Source organism: Chrysoperla carnea, chromosome 5, assembly GCF_905475395.1.
Source record: "Chrysoperla carnea chromosome 5, inChrCarn1.1, whole genome shotgun sequence".
NCBI lineage: Eukaryota > Metazoa > Arthropoda > Insecta > Neuroptera > Chrysopidae > Chrysoperla > Chrysoperla carnea.
This window is the reverse complement of record NC_058341.1, coordinates 50,120,833-50,143,901: the sequence shown is the minus strand read 5'-3', so window position 1 is coordinate 50,143,901 and position 23,069 is coordinate 50,120,833. Positions and strand designations below refer to the sequence as shown.

Below are 23,069 nucleotides of genomic sequence, written 5' to 3'. Positions count from 1 at the left end.
TATTATTTTCATATATTTGTTTGTTCCATTGAATACAGGATAATTTAAATCAATTGATATTTAATAAAGTATGACATATTTTCAGACATAAACCCCACTATAAACTCACAATATTTGCCAATTTGATCTATGGTTTTTCACTTATTGTATATGAAATATACCAAGGTATAAAAAGTTTAGTCCCAAGTTTGTAACGCTTAAAAATATTGATGCGTTCATATAATCACCTAATTGGTCCACTTCTGGTTGTCTGTCTGTTGTCTGTCGCCTGTCGTCTGCCCGTCTGTCATCACGATAATTCAAAAACAAAAAAAGATATCAAATTAAAACTTTTACAGCGTGCTCAGGACGTAAAAAGTGAAGTCGAGTTCGTATATGAGCAACATAGGTCATTTGGGTCTTGGGTCATACAAAATAAACAACTTTTGTTTGAAACATTTGTTCGTAAATATCACTATTTACCCGTGAGAGCGCAAATTGTATAGTATGTATTATTTGGGTATATCAATTATATATGTGTGACATGTATATATGCGTAATGAGACAGAGTAATCAACACTGTCTATACATGTTATTTCAAATATTAACTCAGTCAATTATTTGTTTTCACTTGTATAATATTAATTTATAACTACTAAAAAACGTTTTTCTAATTTTTTAGACCAATTAGAATAAAACTTGATTTTTTAGACCAATTAGAATTGATTCTTTTATAGAATCAATGGCTGAGTTACCGTAAAAAGATTATCCAATGCAAGAAGATTAAATAAAAAAGTTCAAGATCTCAAAAAAAATTATCCATTTACGTCCGATTTGGATGCGTAGATGCCGAGAAAACTTGAAAAAGTGAGCGAAAATAGCCGTTTTTAATTTGTTTATAACTTTTATTCTTTTTCGATTTTAAAGTGTTTATTTTGGGAAGTTATGAGTGAGTAATAGATAGAAAAATATTAACTTTTTTTTTTTTGAAAATTTTTGCGAAATATCGAATTTTTTCGAAAGAAAACACTTTTTGTTAAAATTAAATTGAATTAACCTGCACAATCATAAATTTGCGTGCAAACCAAAAATTTTTCTTTATTGTATGCGTTTATGAATTTATAATATATTTAACTAAAATTACAGTAATATGTTTTATTGTTCAATAAAAAACCATTTTTTTAGTAGAAGTGATTTTAAGATATTGTTATAGTGTTAAACTTATCCATTTTTAATCACCCTCTATTTTCACTAAATGTAAGTACATTAATACATTTTCATATGTTGTTATTTTCTACCTAAAATATTTCAACTTTTACTACATAGGGTAACCGGTTCTACCTTGATTATACACTACCTTGGTTCGTTACTCATTTCTTTGACAAATATTTATTTTAAGCTAAGCCAAAATTTCTGCTAAGGCAAAATTGACTTGTTAAGTAAACTGTAAAAATTGACATACTGTTTTTTGCATTTTAACTCACATTCTACCTAAATGATTGCCGATTTGTACATAATTTATTATGGTTTATTTCAATTTTAAACATGACGAAAAGTATTGAGGGAGTACAGTTAGGAAAGACACACGATTATGTTTGATCAAATTAGAGCCATGCACCACACTGACAGTTATAATTACTTCACGTGAAAAATATTTCGTTCTTTGTTATAAGTTATCATGCTACGTATTACAACAAGAAAAACAAATTTTACCGGAACTGACTCAAGAATCAAAGAGCGTTTGAAGCATTTACTTGGATGGTTTACAATGTTTTAATTACATGCAGAAGTAATGTGACTCAATTATAGACTCAATAATACTTATATCGTTTGAGATTGACATGCATAGCCTTTGGACTTAAGAAAATTTTATGACGCTGTTCCCTAAAGTGAACTATAGAGATTTATTGATGAATAAGCCTCCAGGTACTACACTTCAGCGTTATTCAGGAAATACTAAAGTGTTCTAAATAAAATTTGTATACCATGTATATGAATTATATCAAGGTATACTAAGTTTAGTCCCAAGTTTGTAACGCTTAAAAATATGTTATCATAAATATTGTGTGTTATTTTGTATGAAAATCATTCCCATCATTTTTGTTGTACGATGCCCGGTTCACAAGATATTTGATAAAACGTGTTTCCCAAGATGGCGGCTGAAGCTCACGCCCCTTTGTCCCGCCAATTTGGATTTACACTCGGAGGATACCCCTAAATATGTTCCAACACGCAAAAAATTTCTGCATAAATTGCAGAAAAAAAAAACCGGTTATTGGCTTAGTAGTATTATATGGATATATCAGTTATATGTGTGGGACATGTATGTATGTGTAATGTGACAGTGTAATCAACACTGTCTATACATGGTATTTCAACAATTAACTCAGTCAATTGTTTGTTTTCACTTGTTATTAATATGTTTATTATTAAAATATAAAAAAAGTATGTAGGAATGATGATGCAATACGAATGGTTTATTTTAATATAATCCAAGGTAAAAGACTCTACCTTTGTGTTTATATACCATATATAATAAAATAATCGTAAACAAGTGATATAATGCCCTTTCTAAAACAACTTAAAATATACAACATGACCTAATGTCTACAATATTAGGTTTAATTATTTTATGATTTCATTTAAAGATCTCTTAAATACATTTATATTATATGAAAATGAGATTACAGCCATTATTTCTTAAGTTGTATAAAACCATATTATAGATAAGGATTTAATAATCCTTTTAAAGTGAAAATTTCTCGCCTAGTATACTTTTTATTTTATGTATTAAATCTAGACATTTTTATCAAAAACTCGATCAAGTTGGCATTGCTTTCATATCAAGTCATTTCTTTCATAATTATCAATATATGATGGAACAGATGGGAACGGTTTCAGAAATAACAATTACAATAGGAAATATTCATGAAATTTAAATTTGGTTCAAAGTCAGGGAAAAAAATTCAAAATTTCTAAAACGGGAAATTCAAATTTTTAAACGGGCGTGACATCATAGTACTGGCTTGTTGACTGTATGGCATTAATTACTTACATTTGGTATGATATTACATTAATTTCTATTATTCTACTATTTATTAGAAAACTTAATGATAACGAGTGTAAATTCTATGATGTAAATTTATTTTTTTAATGTGTAAATTATACATTGAACTGTCACCAATTGACAGATCATGTACTTATACGTCATCAACAGAAAGCCTCAAAAAGCTGCGTTTAAATATCTCAAAATTATGATGTATTTTAAATATTTTTTAACACTTAATTACAGCATTTTTAAGCAGTATTTATATTTTTTACTATGTTATAACGGCGCAAACAATAAATTAAAAATATAAACAAAATACATGAATATTCCCTATTTCATCAATACCAACTTTTCAGGACGTTGCCTTTTACGAATATGTGCTATTGTGCTTTGAAGTAATTTTAATAAGATTAATTTTTGTAATTTGTATTTAGCATATATTTTTTTTTTTTTTTTGGAAAATATTAAATGAAATGGGGCAAGCAATAATAACAAGCTTAATTCTTTGTTAATTCAGTTAACAATATAGTTGCCATAGAAACAATGTTTTAACAAACATTGATACTTATTTATGTTCTATAGTGGATTATGACTTTTTATATTTTTAATTACCATTGTATATGAAATACAGTTTGTACACAGAATGTAAAAAATCGCCTAAGAAAAAGGTGTAATTTTTACAAGTTCTTATTTAAATACTCTTCATCGATAGAAATTCTTATACCGGGAGTGTAAAATAACGAGTACAGCGTCTCTAAAATCCAAAATATTTTGTTGAATGTAAAACAACTTGCTACATGTTACATCGATTAGAGTATTCCGTTTCGATCATTAGAACATGTTAGACCGACCATTTTTTTTAGTATATGCACAGAATCGAAAAATACGATTTGTGGTCAAAATTAACTCTTTTTTTAAATACTAAAATCAAGTTCTTTGTTGATTGGTAGAGTAATTTCGTAACCGATGCTATATTGTAGAGAATGCTAATAGTAGTTGATCAAGTAGATATTATCTCCATATATTATCGGTGGAGCTATTAAAAAAAAAGTGCCCAGAGACGACTTTTCAAAATGATATACCTTCATTACTTTTAAAGCTAAGAAAATAAAACCTGTTTCAGTGTTTATATAGTACACTTTACAGTTTATTTTTTAGGGCTTTTTTATTACCAAAGCCTGAATAAAAGTATTAAAATGTTCAAATAAATATTATGTCAATTTATTTCTACTAGATCTAATTGAGTTCCCACTTTGAAAAAAATACATTATAACTATATTTTTTCTAACAGTATGCCATGTTTCATTAAAATCCGAAAGGTGCAACATATCGAAAAAAAATTACGTGTATCACCTTACGATCATTATGTTTACTGTAGGAAATGAAGTATTTGACCGAGGAATCGACCCCTCCTCAGTAGATTTTTATGACAGCAGGTAAAAAATGTTTGCCTGAGAGATTATTTGACTTCTAAAATTAATACCTTAAATTTTCTGATTAATATCTTGTAAATAAAAAAAAGTAAGCGCTACTTTTATAATGCATCAAGGTAAGAATGGCACGACACCTCTCGTTTTTTTAATGTAATTTGTAATCCAGCATAGAGGAAGATATTTGAAGGTTGAAAACATTACCTAACGCGACTTCCTTTTGCATGTAGTGTTAGTCACATTTGAATTTTTTTAAATAAATCACATATCATAAAGTTTTATGAGCATATTTTACTAGAGGGATAAATGTAGACTGAACCATAAAACTATACTAAAACTAAAATCGTTACATATAAGGATGAATTCTTGTTGACTTCAAGTTGAGACATAGTTATTGAAATAAATAAAACGATAATCGACATAAATTTGTATATTATGAAATTCTATTTGAAAAATACAATTAAAAAACATGCAACGGACTTACATGTCGCTAAATATCGATATTTTGATTGCAACACAATCATCGTCAGTAGCAAAATTTATTCGTATAACATATTACAGACATTTTACACAAAATTAAAAATTAATAAGCAAAACATTACCAACAATATAGTAACGATTTGAAAACCCACGAAATAATTTGTTGTGAAATGTTTACAAAAAGTTTAGTGGTATTGAGAAAAAATATTTTTTTTCAAATTTGTGATAATTTTTGTTAATTGTTACTGTATTGTTGGTGATTTTTTGCTTATTTAATTATAATTTTTTAATTTTGTGTAATAAATTTTGCAACTGACGATGATTGCGTTGCAATCGAAATATCTATATTTAGCGACATGTAAGTCCGTTGTATCGACGTGTTTTTTAATTATACTTTTTAAATAGAATTTCTTAATATACAATTTTATTTCGAGTATCGTGGTATTTATTTCAATAACTAAAATCGTTACATTCATAATATGACGCAAAATAAAACATATTTTGGGTCAAATATAAATGTCAGTCACATATGAAATCATTCATAACGCAGTCTTTGTTTTTAAAATTAAAATTGTTCAGCAAAGTGATTGGATACTAGCTAGTATAAATATGAATAGAAATAAATTGAGTTAGTTATAGTTATTAGTTACCTGACTTTTCATAGGATCGGTATTAATTTGACACATATAATCACCTCGATCCTCTTCTTGTACATTACGTATATGTAATTTCCATGTTGTGTAATCATCATGTGATACACTAACACGTGGATTATGTGTAATCACATGATCATGTATCGCTTGTATTGCTTTTGTATCTGCTTTTACCCATCCAACCTGTAACAACACAAATAAATAGAGGTTAATAATAAATGTTTAGAGTTTAGTTTTGTTATAAATTATATAACTTTTATAAATACATTATAGTTTATTTAATTAAAAATGTTTTAGATTTATTCATTATATTACTAAAACTAAAATTATTACGTTTTATTTTTTTATTTATAAAATGCTTTTTAAATCGTGAACTCGTAATAAAGCGAAATTTCTATGATTCTTATTGTCTGCCATTTGAAGGGATTAATTTTTACTTTTAAAAGCATTTATTTTGACTTTCGTTGACTTGAACTGGATATAACAGGCTAAAAATTGATACGCACGTTTGGTTCTCGTGAAAATTCAATGGAAAATATAAAGTGATTTTCCCATCGCTTCCACCATAATTGATATACATACGTTTTTATGTTTTGAATTAAAAAACCCGCTGTTAGGTAAAGGTAAACTATATTCAACTTTCTTAAATTGAATAGTTTTTTGACAACTATCCGAAACAAAAGAAAATCGATGAAAAGGCCTATTAAATACAGTTTGCAGAATGATTTTGGTTTTTACAACTATACTTAATTTTATAATAATATCTTAATTTTATAATAATGTAGAAAAAAATGTCGCAGAAAAATCTCACTTATTTGATATACGAGCACTGATTTGATGTACGAGCCACAATTTAATACTCTTTTATCTTTATTACCCAATTTACCTCTATCATTCCCTCAAATTATTAGAAAAAAAGAGTAATAGAAACTTCGCTTAGTTATGCATTCATGGCTCATTTACTTAACTGTTTTAGGATAATATAGTCCGTAAAATTCTATTATGATCATTTATCTGCAATTTTAAAAATTGTCAGAGGTAAGTTTGGTGACAAAAATCATTGCATTATAGGCTCACGGTCAAATAAAAATTTTTTTAAAACAAAATATCATATTTCCCAGAGCGTCCACCATATCCGTATTTTATGGATGAGTGGAATTTTGTGTTCAGATTTCTCATTAATTGAGTAATATCTCATTCCTAGGTTTAAATTAAAAAAAAAACATATTGTGGCTGATTTTTCAAAGGCTTAACATTAAAGTAGCTTTGAAGAAAACCAAATCCTTGTTTGGAAAACCAAAAATGAAGATGTTTTTGTAATAATCTTTCGTCTATTACATTTTATGTGGCTTGTTACATATGGTAATCATTCTATATAAATTGTAGCGAATCGGGTTTCTATTGATTCGTAAACTATGTGAATACAACTTTATGGATTTCATGTGATCATTCTTCAAGTGGTTCTTTTAATTTAAAAAACAGTTTGGCCCATATCTGGGAAGGGATTATTTTAATATGTTATTTTCCCAACGATACCAAACTCAAAATATAGAAATTGTCAACATGTGAAACCAAAAACTAACAACTTTTTAATCTATAATTTTTACAACCAGCTAAAATAGCTAAAACTTGTTAACTTGGTGAAAGTGTGCTAAAAAAATCGATTTTTAGAAAATCTTACTGTTTGTATAGCCAATGAAATAATATTTAAGCATCAAAACCTTAGAATATTAACCCAAGCTTATATAAACATCGTTTATTTTCGTATAAAATAAAAAAGGGTACCGTCTTCATCATGTTTAATAAATAAATATGTGCGAACGAAGAAAAAATAGAGATGAAAATTGAATATCACACATTGTTAAAAACGCATGATAGAGTGTGAACTGATAGTGTTTTACACAATAGTGTTTTTTTTATCTACATACATGAAAAAGAAAATCCATGAAAAAACGCACATAAATACACACACGTACCTATATAGTAAAACCTTTTCTGAATGTTGTATAATACGGTTTGCTTACAGTGGGTTGCATTTATACAGGGCGTTCTGTGATTAACTGCAGATCGTTGGCCTACAGAATAAGCTCATAAAGACGAACAAGAATGCTCATTACCAAATTTCGAAATGAGGCTTGATTTGGAAGTTGTAGCTATGGGAAAAATATAAAGATTTATGAATTCACAAATCTATAAAAATTCCTTATCAAAAATTAAACAACTTTTGTTTGAAACATTTTTTCGTAAACATCACTGTTTACCCGTGAGGGCGCCAATTAGGCGGAAATTTTATAATATGTACTATACTTGATTATCAGTTATGTATTTGTCACATGTTTGTATGTGTAATGTGATAAAGAAATCAACACTGACTATACATGGTATTTCAACAGTTAACTCAGTCAATTGTTTGTTTTCACTTGTTTGTTTCTAAAAATATAGTTAACAAAATATTATTTTTTGTATTCGCTACCCAATTAAATCAATTTACAATCAATTATTGTTTTATGATAGTCCCGTCTATATTCTAAAGTGACACCTACTAATTTAATGAATTTGATAGGTTTGTGAATTCATAAATCTTTATAATTTTCCTATAGCTACAACTTACGAATCAAGCCTCAGATCGAAATTTGGTAAAGAGCGCCCTGTATACACTGATTAAAAAAGAACGAACTTGTTGATGAAAGTATTTTATTCAATTTTCGTTCATGCGCCACGTACTATTCCTCGCGTTATGAGTATTTTTCGCATTCTCGATTAAAAACATAAATAACTGTTATTTTTCAAATGGTTTATGTGGTTTAAATTTTTTACTCTTTTCGTATAATTTTATCTAGGTATTTTCTGCTCACGAGAGTATAGGTCTAAGCAAAGAATATTGATTTCGGAAATTTTCGGGCCTGTAAATAAAAAAAATTTCTGATAGAAAAATGGTCAAATTAGTTCAAATGAATTTAATTGTTGATAGTATTTTCCTGCTCAAATATTTGACTCTCAAACATCATTCAATAATCTATATGATTTACAAAGTTAAAGAATATTTAACGCGCAAATTGACGCATGTGCAGAACGCGTGAGCAAATATTTCATTACGTGACGGAAGATTACCGAAAGGTTGATGCGAGTACCGACGGGTTGATATAAGAATTTGCTATAAACAGTTTAGAATAATAAAAGTTTGTAGGAAAATTTCATTGTCCGTAGATTATACCCCGATATTATTCCATTCGTGAGTTATACCTAAATCAGTTTACATAATGCAGCATAATTTTATTACTGAGGTGTCCAATACACTCTCCAACTGAACAGCAATATTTTGGGTAAGAGTAAATTTTTGGTTTGATACTTGATATCAAAACTGAGCCAATCGACTCAAATTTATATAATTTCTTAGGTTAAATATTGGAATTTGGTAGGTTCAATACAGTTTTTTTATGGCTTCATTACAACTTACAAATTGGCATATAATAGAAAATGTAAATGAGGCCGATGTTGAACGACGCTTACGTCGATGTGATTTAAGCTAAAGTACAGTGTTTATTGACATTAAAAAATGTTCACGAGTGTCATACCTCTGTTTACTCTTCTTTATTCAATGAGCCACCGTCTTTATACGATTGCCACATACCTCAGCAGTTTTTCAAGAAAATACTATGCTCACTATGCTAAGTCGCAGGAATGTAGGTGTCAGACAACAGCGATATCGATATGCAAATTTATAATTTCGTTATATTATGCCCTTTAACCACTTCACTGTTCTGTAAAGAACAACTGAGCAAAGCAAAGTTTTAAAGGGCGGAGTTGTATTATGGAGCACATAATAGCAACAAGAATGACTTATAAAGAAGTTTAACTGCACATACCTTCCTTATACACACATTTATAAGTTTGTCATCGCCGCGGCCGTCCCTTTAAACATTTGTATATGTGTGTGTTTTAGCTTTTATAAGAAATAAAACTATTCATCATAAATACAAATTCGTAACTCGTGCCGACATAAAGACATTACATGTAATATTGTTGTAATTTTAACATCTGCAGTTTCTCCAATACATATACGGTATTCTGTTGGTATGTAGTTGTGTATGTATGTTTGTATACAGACAAATTTTCAATAAAATTTATTCTGCGGATTTTAATTCTTTGCACAGAATCAAAGAATTAGTCAATCCTAGTAGCTCAGTTGGTTAAGGCGTAACTAATTCCGTTCGTGGTACGCTTAGGGTAGCGGGTTCGAACCCCGCCGACATACCGGCGGGACGCGTCACATAAAAAAATTAATTTAATTAATAATTGTGATGGGCTGATTTAGTGCATGGTATATGCATGAAGAAGGTTTATTCAGCCTCTGAAAATAATTGAGGAGCTGATAAATGAAATTATCAGCGAAAAAGGTGATAAAACACATATGTGGTATCACTATGGATTCTACAGCCAAAGTATGTCCTTCGTGGACATCCAATATAACCTAACGTAACGTAATCTAGATACAATAGCTGTCTATTATTCAAGTTTTATGTATACTTCTTTAGTATGTTAGGATTGTCCCTACTAGTTTTGATTTTAAATGTTGGTATTTTAAACTCTCCTATTTTATAAAAAGTAATTCAAGCACTGACATTTAACACTTTCTATGCAGGGTATTTCAACAATTAGCTCAGTCAATTGCTTGTTTTCACTTTCAATTTCAGTGATACTTGATTTATGGCTTCGTTTAGTTCATACTTTAAAGCCAGTATCCTGGAGGGACTGTTTGGTCTCAAAACGTTTGATACCTCCCACCGTTTGATACCTCTTCACCGTTTCCGGTGAAATTGGTTTTAGTTAAAATGTATAGTACAAAGATATTGTTCATAGACCCTGAGTGACAAATAAGGATGTCTTGTTTTCGCGGTTATGCCTTGGAGGGTTCTAAAAAATACTTTAGTTTCGTGAAAAATAAGCAGGCCCTTATTTCAATCCTTTTGCAATTATGATACTTGATGTATTTTCGGGTGCTCAATTCTGTCATAGAATTCATTCAGTTAATATGCCAGAACTGATAGATTCGTAGCTGTTTTGAAATAATTAAAACACAATTTTTCAATATAATAGTCTCGGAAACTTTACAATTTCTACTATACTTTGCAACCTAGATGAAGACAAAAGTAAGAAGATGTGGCACCCTTAACTTTTATTATCTTACGATCTATCAAATATGCCAGTTAATTTTTCTACAGGCCAATATATTTACACGATAAACTTTATTGAAAAAACATGCAGATCGTTTTTAAGTGGGAGAAACTTGATCAATTTTCGTTTTGTGTTTTCTATCTGGAAACTTGTGCAATAAAATGATAAGGTATCATAAGTAAACATCTTCAATTTAACCATGAAACTATTTTGGCTATTAAGTGCTACACTAAGTTTGAATATTCTTCATACAGGTGAACGATTATTCATATGATTTTAAATGAATTAAAATTAGTACCCTCAAAAACAACATTATAAAATACATGGGCGCCACCAAGATTCATAGTCATAGGGCAACTTTGTATCCACAAAACGATAACAAACAAATAGTGATTGTATATAGTTATAGAGGTGTAATTTTAAAGGTAACAAGATATACCTTGCAAAATAAATATACGACGACTATTTCACTAAACACAAGACGAACAGGGTATAAATTTCAGTTATCCTTACCAACGAATATTGTTTTCTTGTATTTTCATTTCGTTTTCCATGTGTATAAATGGTAAGATGTAGTACCTCGGGTACATTTTAATCTTGAATCATTCTACAGTTTCTCAATAAATATCTATGAGATAGTAAAATAACTAGAAGGACAAGAACCAAGATTCTATGTATACTTGTTTTTAAGTGAAATACAAAAATTATTTTTTAAGTGTTTTAAAGCTAGAAATTTATTTAGATAGAATCAGTGAGGATGATCCTAAGTATGTGAGTATTTGATCCACAGTACATTATGATATTGTACCATGGATCATTTTATCATCCGAATTGTCATATTTAAAATCAATACATAGTATAAAACAAAGTCGCTTCCGTCTGCCTTCCCCCTTGTTACGATTTTATAATAGATGGAAGGTTTTCATGTATAATACATGCATAGTATTGTAGAGTAAGGGGTTGAAAGGGGTGTGCTTCCAAAACTTAAAAAATTGTGCGTCAATTATGCTCAAATATTGAGATATATATACAACCAGCTCCTAGGATTGTTTTATCTATATTTAACCTTCGGGGTGTGGTGGATCGAGAAAGTGGATAATAAAAGGCAAATACATTCAAGCGGGGTTTCAAATAAAAGAGCATAGCGTGTACGTTATATGGAGGGAAGGGTGAAAATAGGGATGTTTCCTAGCAATGCGAAGAGTTTATAGTTAGTATTAAATATAGAGACCTTGTAGATATGATAGTGCTATAAACAGAGACTCTTTCGATCCCTGGAACAAAACTCTCCCGTGCAATGTTGTGGTGCATATGGTGTACTGTGTATATAAGCAAAAGCGAGCGGCACATACTCTCTATATACACAACTATATAGAGAGAGATTTTGGGTGGTGTGGAATGACGATGTCGTGGCTCACATGACAAACGGTCGAAAAGTTTGGCTCATTTATAATAAACACAGCTGTTGTATTTTACTACTATCGTTTACTATACATATACAGTCATATATATACAGTAGTTTTGAAATCAGTTAGGTAAGTTTGAAGATTTTCTACGAGGGGATAGTTTCGTTCTCTAGTTTTGTCATTTAATCTTATACCGTAAGATAGTGATACCTTTTGGATTCTTCATTTTCTTGCTTCTGCCACAAAGGAGTATTTTAAGTATTATAATGTCCTTCCTTCAACTGGAAGCGCATTTTTGAACAAGCGGGATCCATGACATTGAATTCTAATACTTCAACAACGGAATGCGTTTGTTATTTATTTAGGAAAACAGTTCTCATTGCAAGCCTTTTTTTTGATTTACAAGTCTTATGCCTATCGTTCTTCGATGTTATTCTATAGTCATTCAGTAAGTATGAACTACATTTTTCTTTGATGTAACCCACGCAGAAATCTCGTAAATCCTATCCAAAACTGCCAAATTTTTAATATCTCAATAGCACACGGAACATTCTATATATAGTTTACAAGTGAAATTTACAAAATTTAAAAAAAAACCCAAAAATTTTCGGGAATGGAACACTAAACTCGCACTTGAAACATATATAAGAACATTCTCCATTAAATTACCTTTTTCTTTAAAGCATTTTGAAGATCGTCGCCAATTTTTTTCGGGCACCGAACCCTTAATTCGCTCTTGAAACATAGCTAAGAACACTTTCCGTTAAATTGCTTTCTCAAACGAAACCAAAAACATTAAAATAGGTTCATCCGTTTAGGCGCTACGATTCCACAGACTGACACACACACATAGCGGTCAAACTTATAACACCCTCTTTTTTAGTTCGGGAGTTAAAAATGAATATGATGTTAATGACCTATATCCTGGTCCGAAAATTTTCGTTCACTGAAAATTTAATTTTTCATACACGCATAAATATCGCAAATCGTCATTATGATGGGCGAAAATAGAATTGCTTATTATATTTAAACAATTGTCATTCAATATCTTACTACTACGCTACATTTAGAAAATTTAATGTACGAAACAACACGAATTTTCCATTCTAAAATAGATTACTAGGACATATGTTCAAATGTTCAAATTGTATAAGTATAGTGTAATATGGACCGACTTTTGACTAAGACGAAAATTATATGATATAGGACGAAGATGTGCTTTTCCATATTTAGGTAAGTAGAAAGTTAATTTAATCAAATTTCATCTTCATTTACTTATTTGAAAGTGGAAAGATTTTCAATACTTTCAAAAGTGTAATTTTTCTGCAATTCTTTTCATTTCTACCATTCTAGAATTCACTAATTTTTAGAAAAATTCACGGATATATTCATATATATGTTTTCATAAAAATTTGGTAGAAATATTAAATAAATAAAATGCTAAATTAATATTTCTTCTTAGAAAAGGAATCCAACGTCGAAATATTTTCAAAATCGTTATTAGCGAATTGCCGAAAAAAATGGAGCTATTGCTTTTGCAACTGATAGTGAAATTTCTTTGAAATTTCTTCAAATGTTCATCGATCCAAAAATGTCGTTAAAATTTATATATATATATCTTAATATATATATTTCTTGTGTGCGTGTGTATGTAATTGAACTCCTCCTAGACGGCTGGACCGATTTTGATGAAATTTTTTGTGTGTGTTCGTGGAGATTCGAGAATGGTTTAGATTTACAATTTGGTCCAGTACAACTGTTTTTGAGGGCTCCGTACCAAAAAAATGAAATTTCATTAAATGGTGGGAGCGCATATAAATCATATCACATTATGTATACTATGTGTACTATGTATTTTTAATAGTATTCAGGTATTGTCAATAGGCATTTATTAGAGCCATATGCGAGCGCAGCGAGCTCTACTATCAAAGGTCAGGCCAAAGGTCGAAGGTCAGGCCACTCCAATAAATAGGAGTTAAATTGGGGTTTAGCGGGATGGGTTTAGCGGACAGGCTAAACGTAGTATAGGTATTCATGAATTGGAGTTACGTTTTTACGGGACAACGTCCGTCGGGGCCGCTAGTATATATATATATTCGATTTTAAGAAAAATGTGTAATTATAAATATCTGGGCAAATTTGCTTAGCCAACCCAGCTCCTGCGTTATGACGTTTTTTTATTATCATAATCAAATCTATAATCAGATTACTTATTGTTTAAAATTTAGCAAAAATAAAAATCACCTCGGAATATTTTTTCGGAAAAATAATAGTCTTAATTTCAAACTTGGATATCTTATTTCAAACGTGGATATTGTAATTTATTATTTTACAAAATACTTGAGGGAAAAAATCTAAGAATTATTTATTTAGAGATTTTCAAGCCAAATTGATTACTGTATTTATTTTAAAAGTTCTATCGCCCAAAAAAGTACAATTTTGAAATTTTCTTGAAAAAAAGTAAATATATATAGACCCTTTTCCGGTTAATTGTGGTTGTTTTCAATAATCCCAAATTATGTTTCCAAAATTAATTGTAATATTTAAATATCTTAAACTACAATCTATTAATGCAATTAATTAAATTAAAGAAAATCAATACAAAAAATTTTAATTTGTACCGATAAACAATTGACTGCAAACACTAATCAGAGCGTTTTTACGTCACTGTTTACGTACACGTGTAACCAACAGTAAAAGCGTTTGTTTTACAGAAAATCATGTGTCTCAGTATATGTGCTAAAGTTATCATAATAAAGTCATCAGTTTAGCTATGGAAAAAACGCGTACCTGATTGAATTATTTGATAAACAATTTTATCGCATTGAGTAATAATATAACATATCATTTAAACCAATATACATATTACTTTGTCAGTATCTAAGTCTTATCAAATTTTAGTAAACATCCACATTTTATTCTTATGAGAGGTTTTTTCCCTACCACAGAGCATAGTTTTTAATTTAAAATAAATTATAATCTGTGTTCTCTACTGAAGTATAATTTATATAATTCTTAATAGTATGTTTACTTTTATTTAGTAAATTTTCAAAACCATATTCAAATTCGGAAAATTTTTTCACATAAATAACAATAATCCACATGTAAGAAGGTTTCTAGTATTTTGGCGAGAAATTCAACAATAATTTTTATTTATTTAACTTTTTTCTTAAATAACTCTTTTATTAAATAAAATAGTATTTTATACACCTAGGGAGCAAAATTAAGGAATATCTCGGATCTCATGTTTGCCACCTTTGGCTTCGCCTCGGGCAAAATGAACATGGGATCTGAGATAGTCTTTACTTGCTCCGTGGTGTGTATACTACTTTTCTCCCCGGCGGAGGCGGAAACTTCGTGTTGCACAGTGGGCAAAAAGTTGACACTTTCTGTCCGGAGGTGAGAAAATATATTTTCCTGTTAACTATGGATCTATTTATAAAATATAATCGATTCCGAAAATTATTCAACATACCGATTTTTAAAGTTTTTTAAAAATTTTCGCAGAAGAGACTATGTAGAGTGATAAACCCATGACGCTCTTAACAAACAGATTATTAGAAATTAAATTCGTTTTCCCAATTTCCCAAGTAGCATTTTCAAAATTTAATTTTTTCTGTAATTTTGAAACTTCCCTAAGGAGATTAATTTCCTCATAAATTGAGATTAGTAACATTTGTAAACCACATAAATGATTGGATTAGGAACATATAATTTTTGTAAATATAACTTACTGTCCATGAAAACCATTATTATTTCAGTGATCTGATTTTTGTTTGTCTTTGAGTGTATATTGGACATACAATTTTTGGGTTTTGTAAATATTTAATAACAAATTATATATATATATATTTATTTATTGTTTTCAAACAATAATATTTTGTTTGTTAGAATTGTTTCCTTTTCTGTTAACTGATATGATTTCTGTCATATATATTCAATGACGAACAATATCAATCACAAGATAAAAATATATCTTTGACGCCAAATCGCATTATATACCAAGAAAAATATATTGTTCAGCATGAAAGACGGAAAAACATTTCTTTCAAATAAATAAATAAAAATGTAAACAGAGAATTTCCTTAATGTTGGAGGGATTGATTTATAATACGGGTATTTACTGATGCATGAAAATAAATTCTGGGGTATAAAATTATCAAAGATAATCTGGAAAATTGCTTATCGAAACTGAAAATGCTTGTTTGACGTTTCTTGAGTTTAGAAGATAAAATGTCATAATTGTTTGAAATTTAATAATTGATTTTATTGAAAAACCGTAAATAGTTTTTTTTTATCGATCTCGGGTTTAAAATTATAAATAAAAATCACTTCGCTTTACAGTTAGATAGATAGATACTTTTATTGAATCGCCAAAAACACAATATTTACGGAATTTCATTACCTCGATTAAACATAAAGATACTGTTATTACTGATAAAATAAAATATTTTTTAAGAAATAAATTACAGTTTGTTTTAGATGGAAATAAAGATTTTGGAGATGATTTTATGTTACTTTAATGAAATCTACCTTTAGATTTTTACAAATTCCTTGTCTAGAAACGTATCTATTATCCTTGAATGCATTTGTCTAATTTAATTTTCATTGAGAGCACTGAAAATTGTCATTTCAAATCAATGACGATTTTTATGATGTAAGTAATTTACAAAAAAATTTCATAAGTGATTTTTTGCTACAGAGTGTACAAAAATTTATGTTATGCATATTATTGCCCCTTTAAAGAAAAATGTCTATTGTGGGAGCCTAACTAGACAAAACGGTTAAAATATTTTTCATAATTCTTTCATGATTAAGTTTTTTACAATTCTTCAATGATTTATAAACATAATTTTTTGAAATCTTTAAGATCAAACTATTTTAAGTTAACATTAAAGAGTCTATGGGTCTATTTTAGTAATAGAATTTTGATAATCTATAATATCGGACTCCAGAGAACAAAATTATTCAATAAGATTGATCTTTTATAGAAATAGACCACAAGCCCATGCTGAATTTTTTCGGGACAAATGACTCACACGAAATCATGTTGAAAAAGATTCTTCTATCTGTTAAAGTAAGTTTAAGCAACATGGCGTTTGTTTAGCGCGGTACAGGTGAGAGTACAGGTGATAATATGAATGTCATATCAATAAATACTGGTCAAAACCAAATTCGGCAACTTTAGTACCGGAAATTTAAAAAAAAAGTTTGAGCTCCCGAATTTCTAAAGCCCTACGCGTTTATTTCTGCACGTCATTTATGATATGATCAACGCTTCGAATATTTAGGTAGAGTTACCGTGCAAAACGGACGCCATGGTGCTTAAACTAACTTTCACATATAGAAGCATTTGTTCCAGCATGTTTCATGGTGGATCATTTCACTCGAAAAATTCCCGCATGGGCTTGTATCTATTACTATAAAAGATTAATCTTATTGAATAAATTTGTTCTCTGGAGTCCGATATTGTAGATTATCTATAACCTTTAAACCTGACTTTTAAGATCATTAGATAGTGTACCCAAGATTTAAGAAATATGACCTAGAAGAACATCTTAAATTAGATAGAAAGTTTTGCTTTTTAAAAAAACTAAAATTTTTTACGGTAAATATTTTTTACCCATAAAAATTATTTTGTTATTCGAACATTGCTAAGTTCTGATTTATAAGTTGAAGTTTCTGTATATCTCGTAGAGTTACCAAAAATTTATATTTCCGTACATAAGAACATAAAATATTCGATATTTGTAAAAATGTTGGCTTTGTTGTTATGAATATTATCATCTTATAAATATCCATTATTAATATGCTGTATTAAAAATTCAAAAGAATAGAAATAATGATATGGGTGAATTGTATTACAAGACTAGGTCAACAGGTCACATGTGAAATATGAAATGATAATGACATATCTTCATCATCACTCCTGAAGCAGAATAGAGTAGTAAAACGGAACTTGACTCTTTACGATTTTCTATTTAAAAGTGTATGTGTGGATGCATTCATAGTAATACAGAAGTCATTCAGTTTTATTAAATTTAAATGAAAAACGCATCATTTCCACGAACACTAGACTCCCTAACTAGTTTCTGTTGGTGCTGTAGAAATGTGTGATAGACGAACTATTATTATAGCACTAGCTCTAGATAGGTACTAGAATTGTGAATTCTATTGTGCTATAATATTACCAACTATGCTGCAGTATTTTTATTTACACATCTCTTAAAAAGTTCAATTCATTTAAGAAAATAAATAATTTTAGAAATTGAATTCTTGTCCTTCAATTAAAATCTAGGAGTCAAAAACGATTAAAAATTTCTAAAAAAAAAATTATTTTTTAAATTTCCTCATCAAAGTGTACAAAGTAAGTAATATATATTTTCTGTCCTAGACAAAGTACAGTGAACAGAAGGAAACTGATTTTGCAAAAGTGTGGAGCCGAGGACAACGAAAGAGGCGTTAAACCTCGTTGGAACTGCATCTTCGTGTGAAGAACCGACACTGTTCTTCGGAATATGGATGCAAAGGCTACAGTAAAAATAGATTTCAAGAGTGGATGTTTATCTGTTACTGCAAAGTCAAAAACAGAGGCTGATTCCATCTTTTAGATTGTCTTCTCTATCTTTTGTTAAGAATGTGGGTTAATTCGAAGGTGACCAAAGAGTAAAGTAGTGATTCTCAAATCGCTCTTAACTTGTTTTTGGGTCCTCAAAGCCTTATAATATTCATCTTATCGAGCCCCATTTACTTCTCGTCAAGTCCATTCTTATTTTTTCTGTCGTAGATTCGTTGATCTACGGAATCGATATACACGTTAAAAAATTTCTTCAAGATATCACTATGTCAGTATCGATGTGAACGCCATACTGATAGTTACTTTAGCAATAGTTATGGCGGACGAGTCAATGCAGTATGGGCGTCAGGCCCATACTATAATATCTATCCAGATACTATCCAGATACTATAATATCTGTCTTTATACCATACCAGCATTAGAGTAAACGCCATACAATTCTTACCTTGTAGACCAATTTGAGAATCAGTGGGCTAGATAATACAAGTCAGGAACACCAATAGAAAAATATATGTTATTGCTACATGACTGAGGCGGTTTCTAGCATACATGCCGTATATATAACGTAAAATGTATAAAAAAGTGAATTTTGTTCGGGTGATTGAGAAATACATTTTCCTGAAAGTTTCAAGTTTCTATGACTCATAAGGATTTTACTACGTCCTTTGCTAAGGTAAAGTTTTTTTTGAAACAACCAGTGTTTCTACTTCAAATAGTGTTTGACTTGATCATAGGTCGTATAAATTTTATAGTTAATAATAAATTATTGAATATAATGATAATAGCATGTCCGTTTTATATATGTACCTAATGGTTATGTGTTACGTTAGCTTAGGTTTCATTCTCCATTCGCTATGTATATAGCAGTCAAAGCACACTTTTGTACACTCACTTATTTTCCTTGCAAGTACAATGCATTTTCATTGTTTGAAATTCGATTTTTATTCTACTTAAATTTCATATAATATAAAACACACATATAAATATTTCGTTCGTTCTTATAGTGAAATTAAATTTTTCATGAAATGTTTATGTACATTTTATGAAATAACTAACAAAAGTGAACAAGTTAAATTTACAAAATTTAATAAACCTCCGACAAATTTTTTGTCTACGGAATCCTAAACATAGCTAAGAACCCTCTTTATTAAATTACCTTTCAAACAAAACCAAAAAATTCAACAGACAGAAACACACACATAGCGGTCAAACTTATAAGTATAACACCCCTTCGTTTAGTTCGGGGGTTAAAAAATGCAAATATAAGAAGGCAAACAATCATTCGTCAGTTATTAACCTTCTAATAAAAAATGTCTAATCTCACTTGCCTTTTTCTGATAAAAAATTTTAAATTGTGGGAAAAAATTTAACAGTATTATCAGTGATTTCGCTAAACAGTATTTCAGCTATTAAAGTGTACCTTACAAATTGTAACTATTATACTTCAAATAAAAAACCAATATATAATGAAAAATTAGTGCAGCAATATATATTTGTGATAGTTTTTTTAAGAAAATTGATTTACTGGGCCTTAAAATCTTTTAATTGCTTCATAATCTCAAAGTTGATTAACTTATTAATAATAGCTTTTATTCGATATTCCATAAAGTAGAGTGCCCGTAGTCCGATAAACCATAAGTTGTGACGATAAACCAAGAGCTTCCTATTGGAAAATTTTCATAGCCAGATATTTATATTTCAGGGGCCCTGAAAATTTTTTAATAAATAGGGCAATACACATTTCCTAAATTATTTTGACCCTAATGTGATCTAAGAGTGAATGAAATACTACAGTGACAGGTATTGGGAACTATACAAAAATGTTTCATGCAAATATATGTTGGAACATATTAAAGGAACCGAATCTAAAGGACTAAACAGGAATGGTCGGCAATTCCAGTTTTGATGATTCTTCGGGTGTATTTGGAAAGCTTCTTTATACAACTAATATAGTATATGGCACAATTTCAGACCACTACGTCAAATACTCTCTATAAGAAAACATCGAATTTGTTATATAAAAGTGATTCATTTTTTGAGTGCTTATCTGAATTTTCATGAAATGAACAGTTTTAGTAAATGGCTCCTACATATAACATTATTTAAAAGAATTTGCAATTAGAATTTTATAATTCTATTATCTTCGTTCTTATGTGAATTAGTGGTAAAACCGTTCTAGAAAATTGTAAAACCCAATCCTTTTGTTAAACTTCTATTGTAATTCTTAATGAATTTTCTTAATTGACTTTTTTAAACTGGTCATTATATGTTTTTATTGGATATAAATTTTGTAAATTTATTGTTTAACATGGGTTGTGATAAAAGTAAAATTAGTAATGTCTAGTTAAGGTAAGTCATGGTTTAGGTTTAGTTTTCTTATCATTGCACTTAAGGTATTTCTATCGATAAAATCCATTATCTCTTGAAAATCAGTTGTCTCCTTTTTAGTTTTTAGAAAATTTTGATCCCACTAGCCAAGTTTCCTGCGGTATTCGTTGCTTGAATGGCCATTCTTTACATCTACTTATAGTTAGCCAGTTATCTGGTTTAGGTGAGCCAGGATTTAATGATCTGGTTTCTTTTCACTCTATTAAAGTGGGTTTATGTATCACTTTAATTTTTAATAATAAAAAAATTATTTCCTGATCATTTTACTTGATGTGTTTCTCTTGTTAAAATTCCTTATCTCTTGATCATCTGTTGCCTCTATTAAGTCGTTCATTTTGACTTATTGGCCTTCTTTATTTTATTCCGCTAGACTCACCGGTACAATAATTACTTGTGGGGGATATGATAATAAAGACCAGATCGACAGTGGTATAAATTAATTTATTATGACCGAAACGTACGACAAAGCTTTTTTTGGCGACTCACGAACAAATTGTATGATGCATCAAAAATATCAAACAGTTCAATGCATATTTACACTTAAAAAAATGAATTTCAACATAGAATTTACACTCGTTATTATTAAGTTTTCTAATAAAAAGCCGTAGAATAGTATAATTTAATGAAACACTATATAAAATGTAAGCAGTTAGTATCATACAGTATGTCAACAAATTTGGCACGCCCGTACTATGATGCCACGTCCGTATAAAAATTTGAATTTCCGTTTTAGAAATTCTTAAATGCCCTCACTGAATTTGTACTTTTATTAATTAATTTTAAGTAATTAAAAAGATATTTATTACTAAAATAATGGTTTAGTAGAAATGTCCAGTCATTAAAGTTACGGAAGAAAAATATTTGAACCAAATTTAAATTTCATGAATTTTCTCTATTACAACATTAACTCATTGTATTGGTATAGACAGCTGGGTTCATATAATTGGTGAAAATTGAAATTTTTTTATCATTTCCTGCAATAAAATGATGATCTAGTCTCCTGATAAAATATTTTGAAAAATATCGATACCGTTCCATCTTTCAACAAATTTGTGAAATCAGTTTTCTAATTTATTTGTCAGGTATATAGAAAAACATTTTAAAAGCTAATACGACTTCATAGGTACTTTATATTCCTAGTGTTTACAAACACAGTTTAAATAGTAAATTTTAGCAATTCGTTTCACTAGACGTATAATTGTCCAAAATTGAAAACACATTCTTCTTTTTTGTGAAATAGTGTTCTAGTTTCGCAAATATAAGACAGCAATAAAGTGTTTGAAAAGATTTAACTCACCCTGTATCCACCTAAATGCGTTACAAGACATTTAAATGTTGCATCACGTCCAATTGGAACAGTTAAATTCAATATTGGCTCTGCAAATTCTGGTTGAAATGAGAATCCTAGAACAAACAAAAAAATAAATTAACAAATTGCTTTTTTTTATTCACAATCCTCTTAACAAAGAAAGAAAAGAACTAGTCGTAAGTTCATTACAAATTTCATAAATAAAATTCAGTTTAATACATTAAACTAGAAGAGAATAATTTTTTGGTGTAGCTAGCAAATATTATGTACGAATGACATGCCCAGAATTAAAATTATATCCTATTTTTTTTTCTCTTATGGATAACAAAGAAAAAACATTAATACAATGAATTTTGATTTAATTCATACATCACATGAGAACTTCCATTGTTATATTTCGAAGTTACTTTTCATGTGAAAATTTTATCTGTAATATTTATTCTATCTTTATAGCTTTTACGACAATAAATTCTACATTAAAATCGCAAAACACGACGTAAAGCCTCTTTTTTGGTATGTTATTTGGACCCCTTAGAGGAGTGTGAAACTACGTTTTGTAAGCAAAAAAATGCTTCCAAATTTCAAGTTATCCAGTTTTTAACCTATTACGCAGGAAGCACAAC

The 23,069-nt window shown here is 29.2% G+C and overlaps 1 protein-coding gene across 1 annotated transcript in view; it reads right to left on the bottom strand.

Moving 5' to 3' along the window:
• The window catches only part of LOC123301219 (lachesin), a 173,760-nt gene that overhangs the window by 50,686 nt on the left and 100,005 nt on the right, over positions 1-23,069 (bottom strand). The window contains exons 2-3 of the mRNA XM_044883954.1: positions 22,435-22,541; positions 5,589-5,774 (exon numbers count right to left, since the gene is read on the bottom strand). Of these exons, the coding sequence (XP_044739889.1) occupies positions 5,589-5,774; positions 22,435-22,541 (293 nt within the window). The remainder of the gene's footprint in view (positions 1-5,588; positions 5,775-22,434; positions 22,542-23,069) is intronic.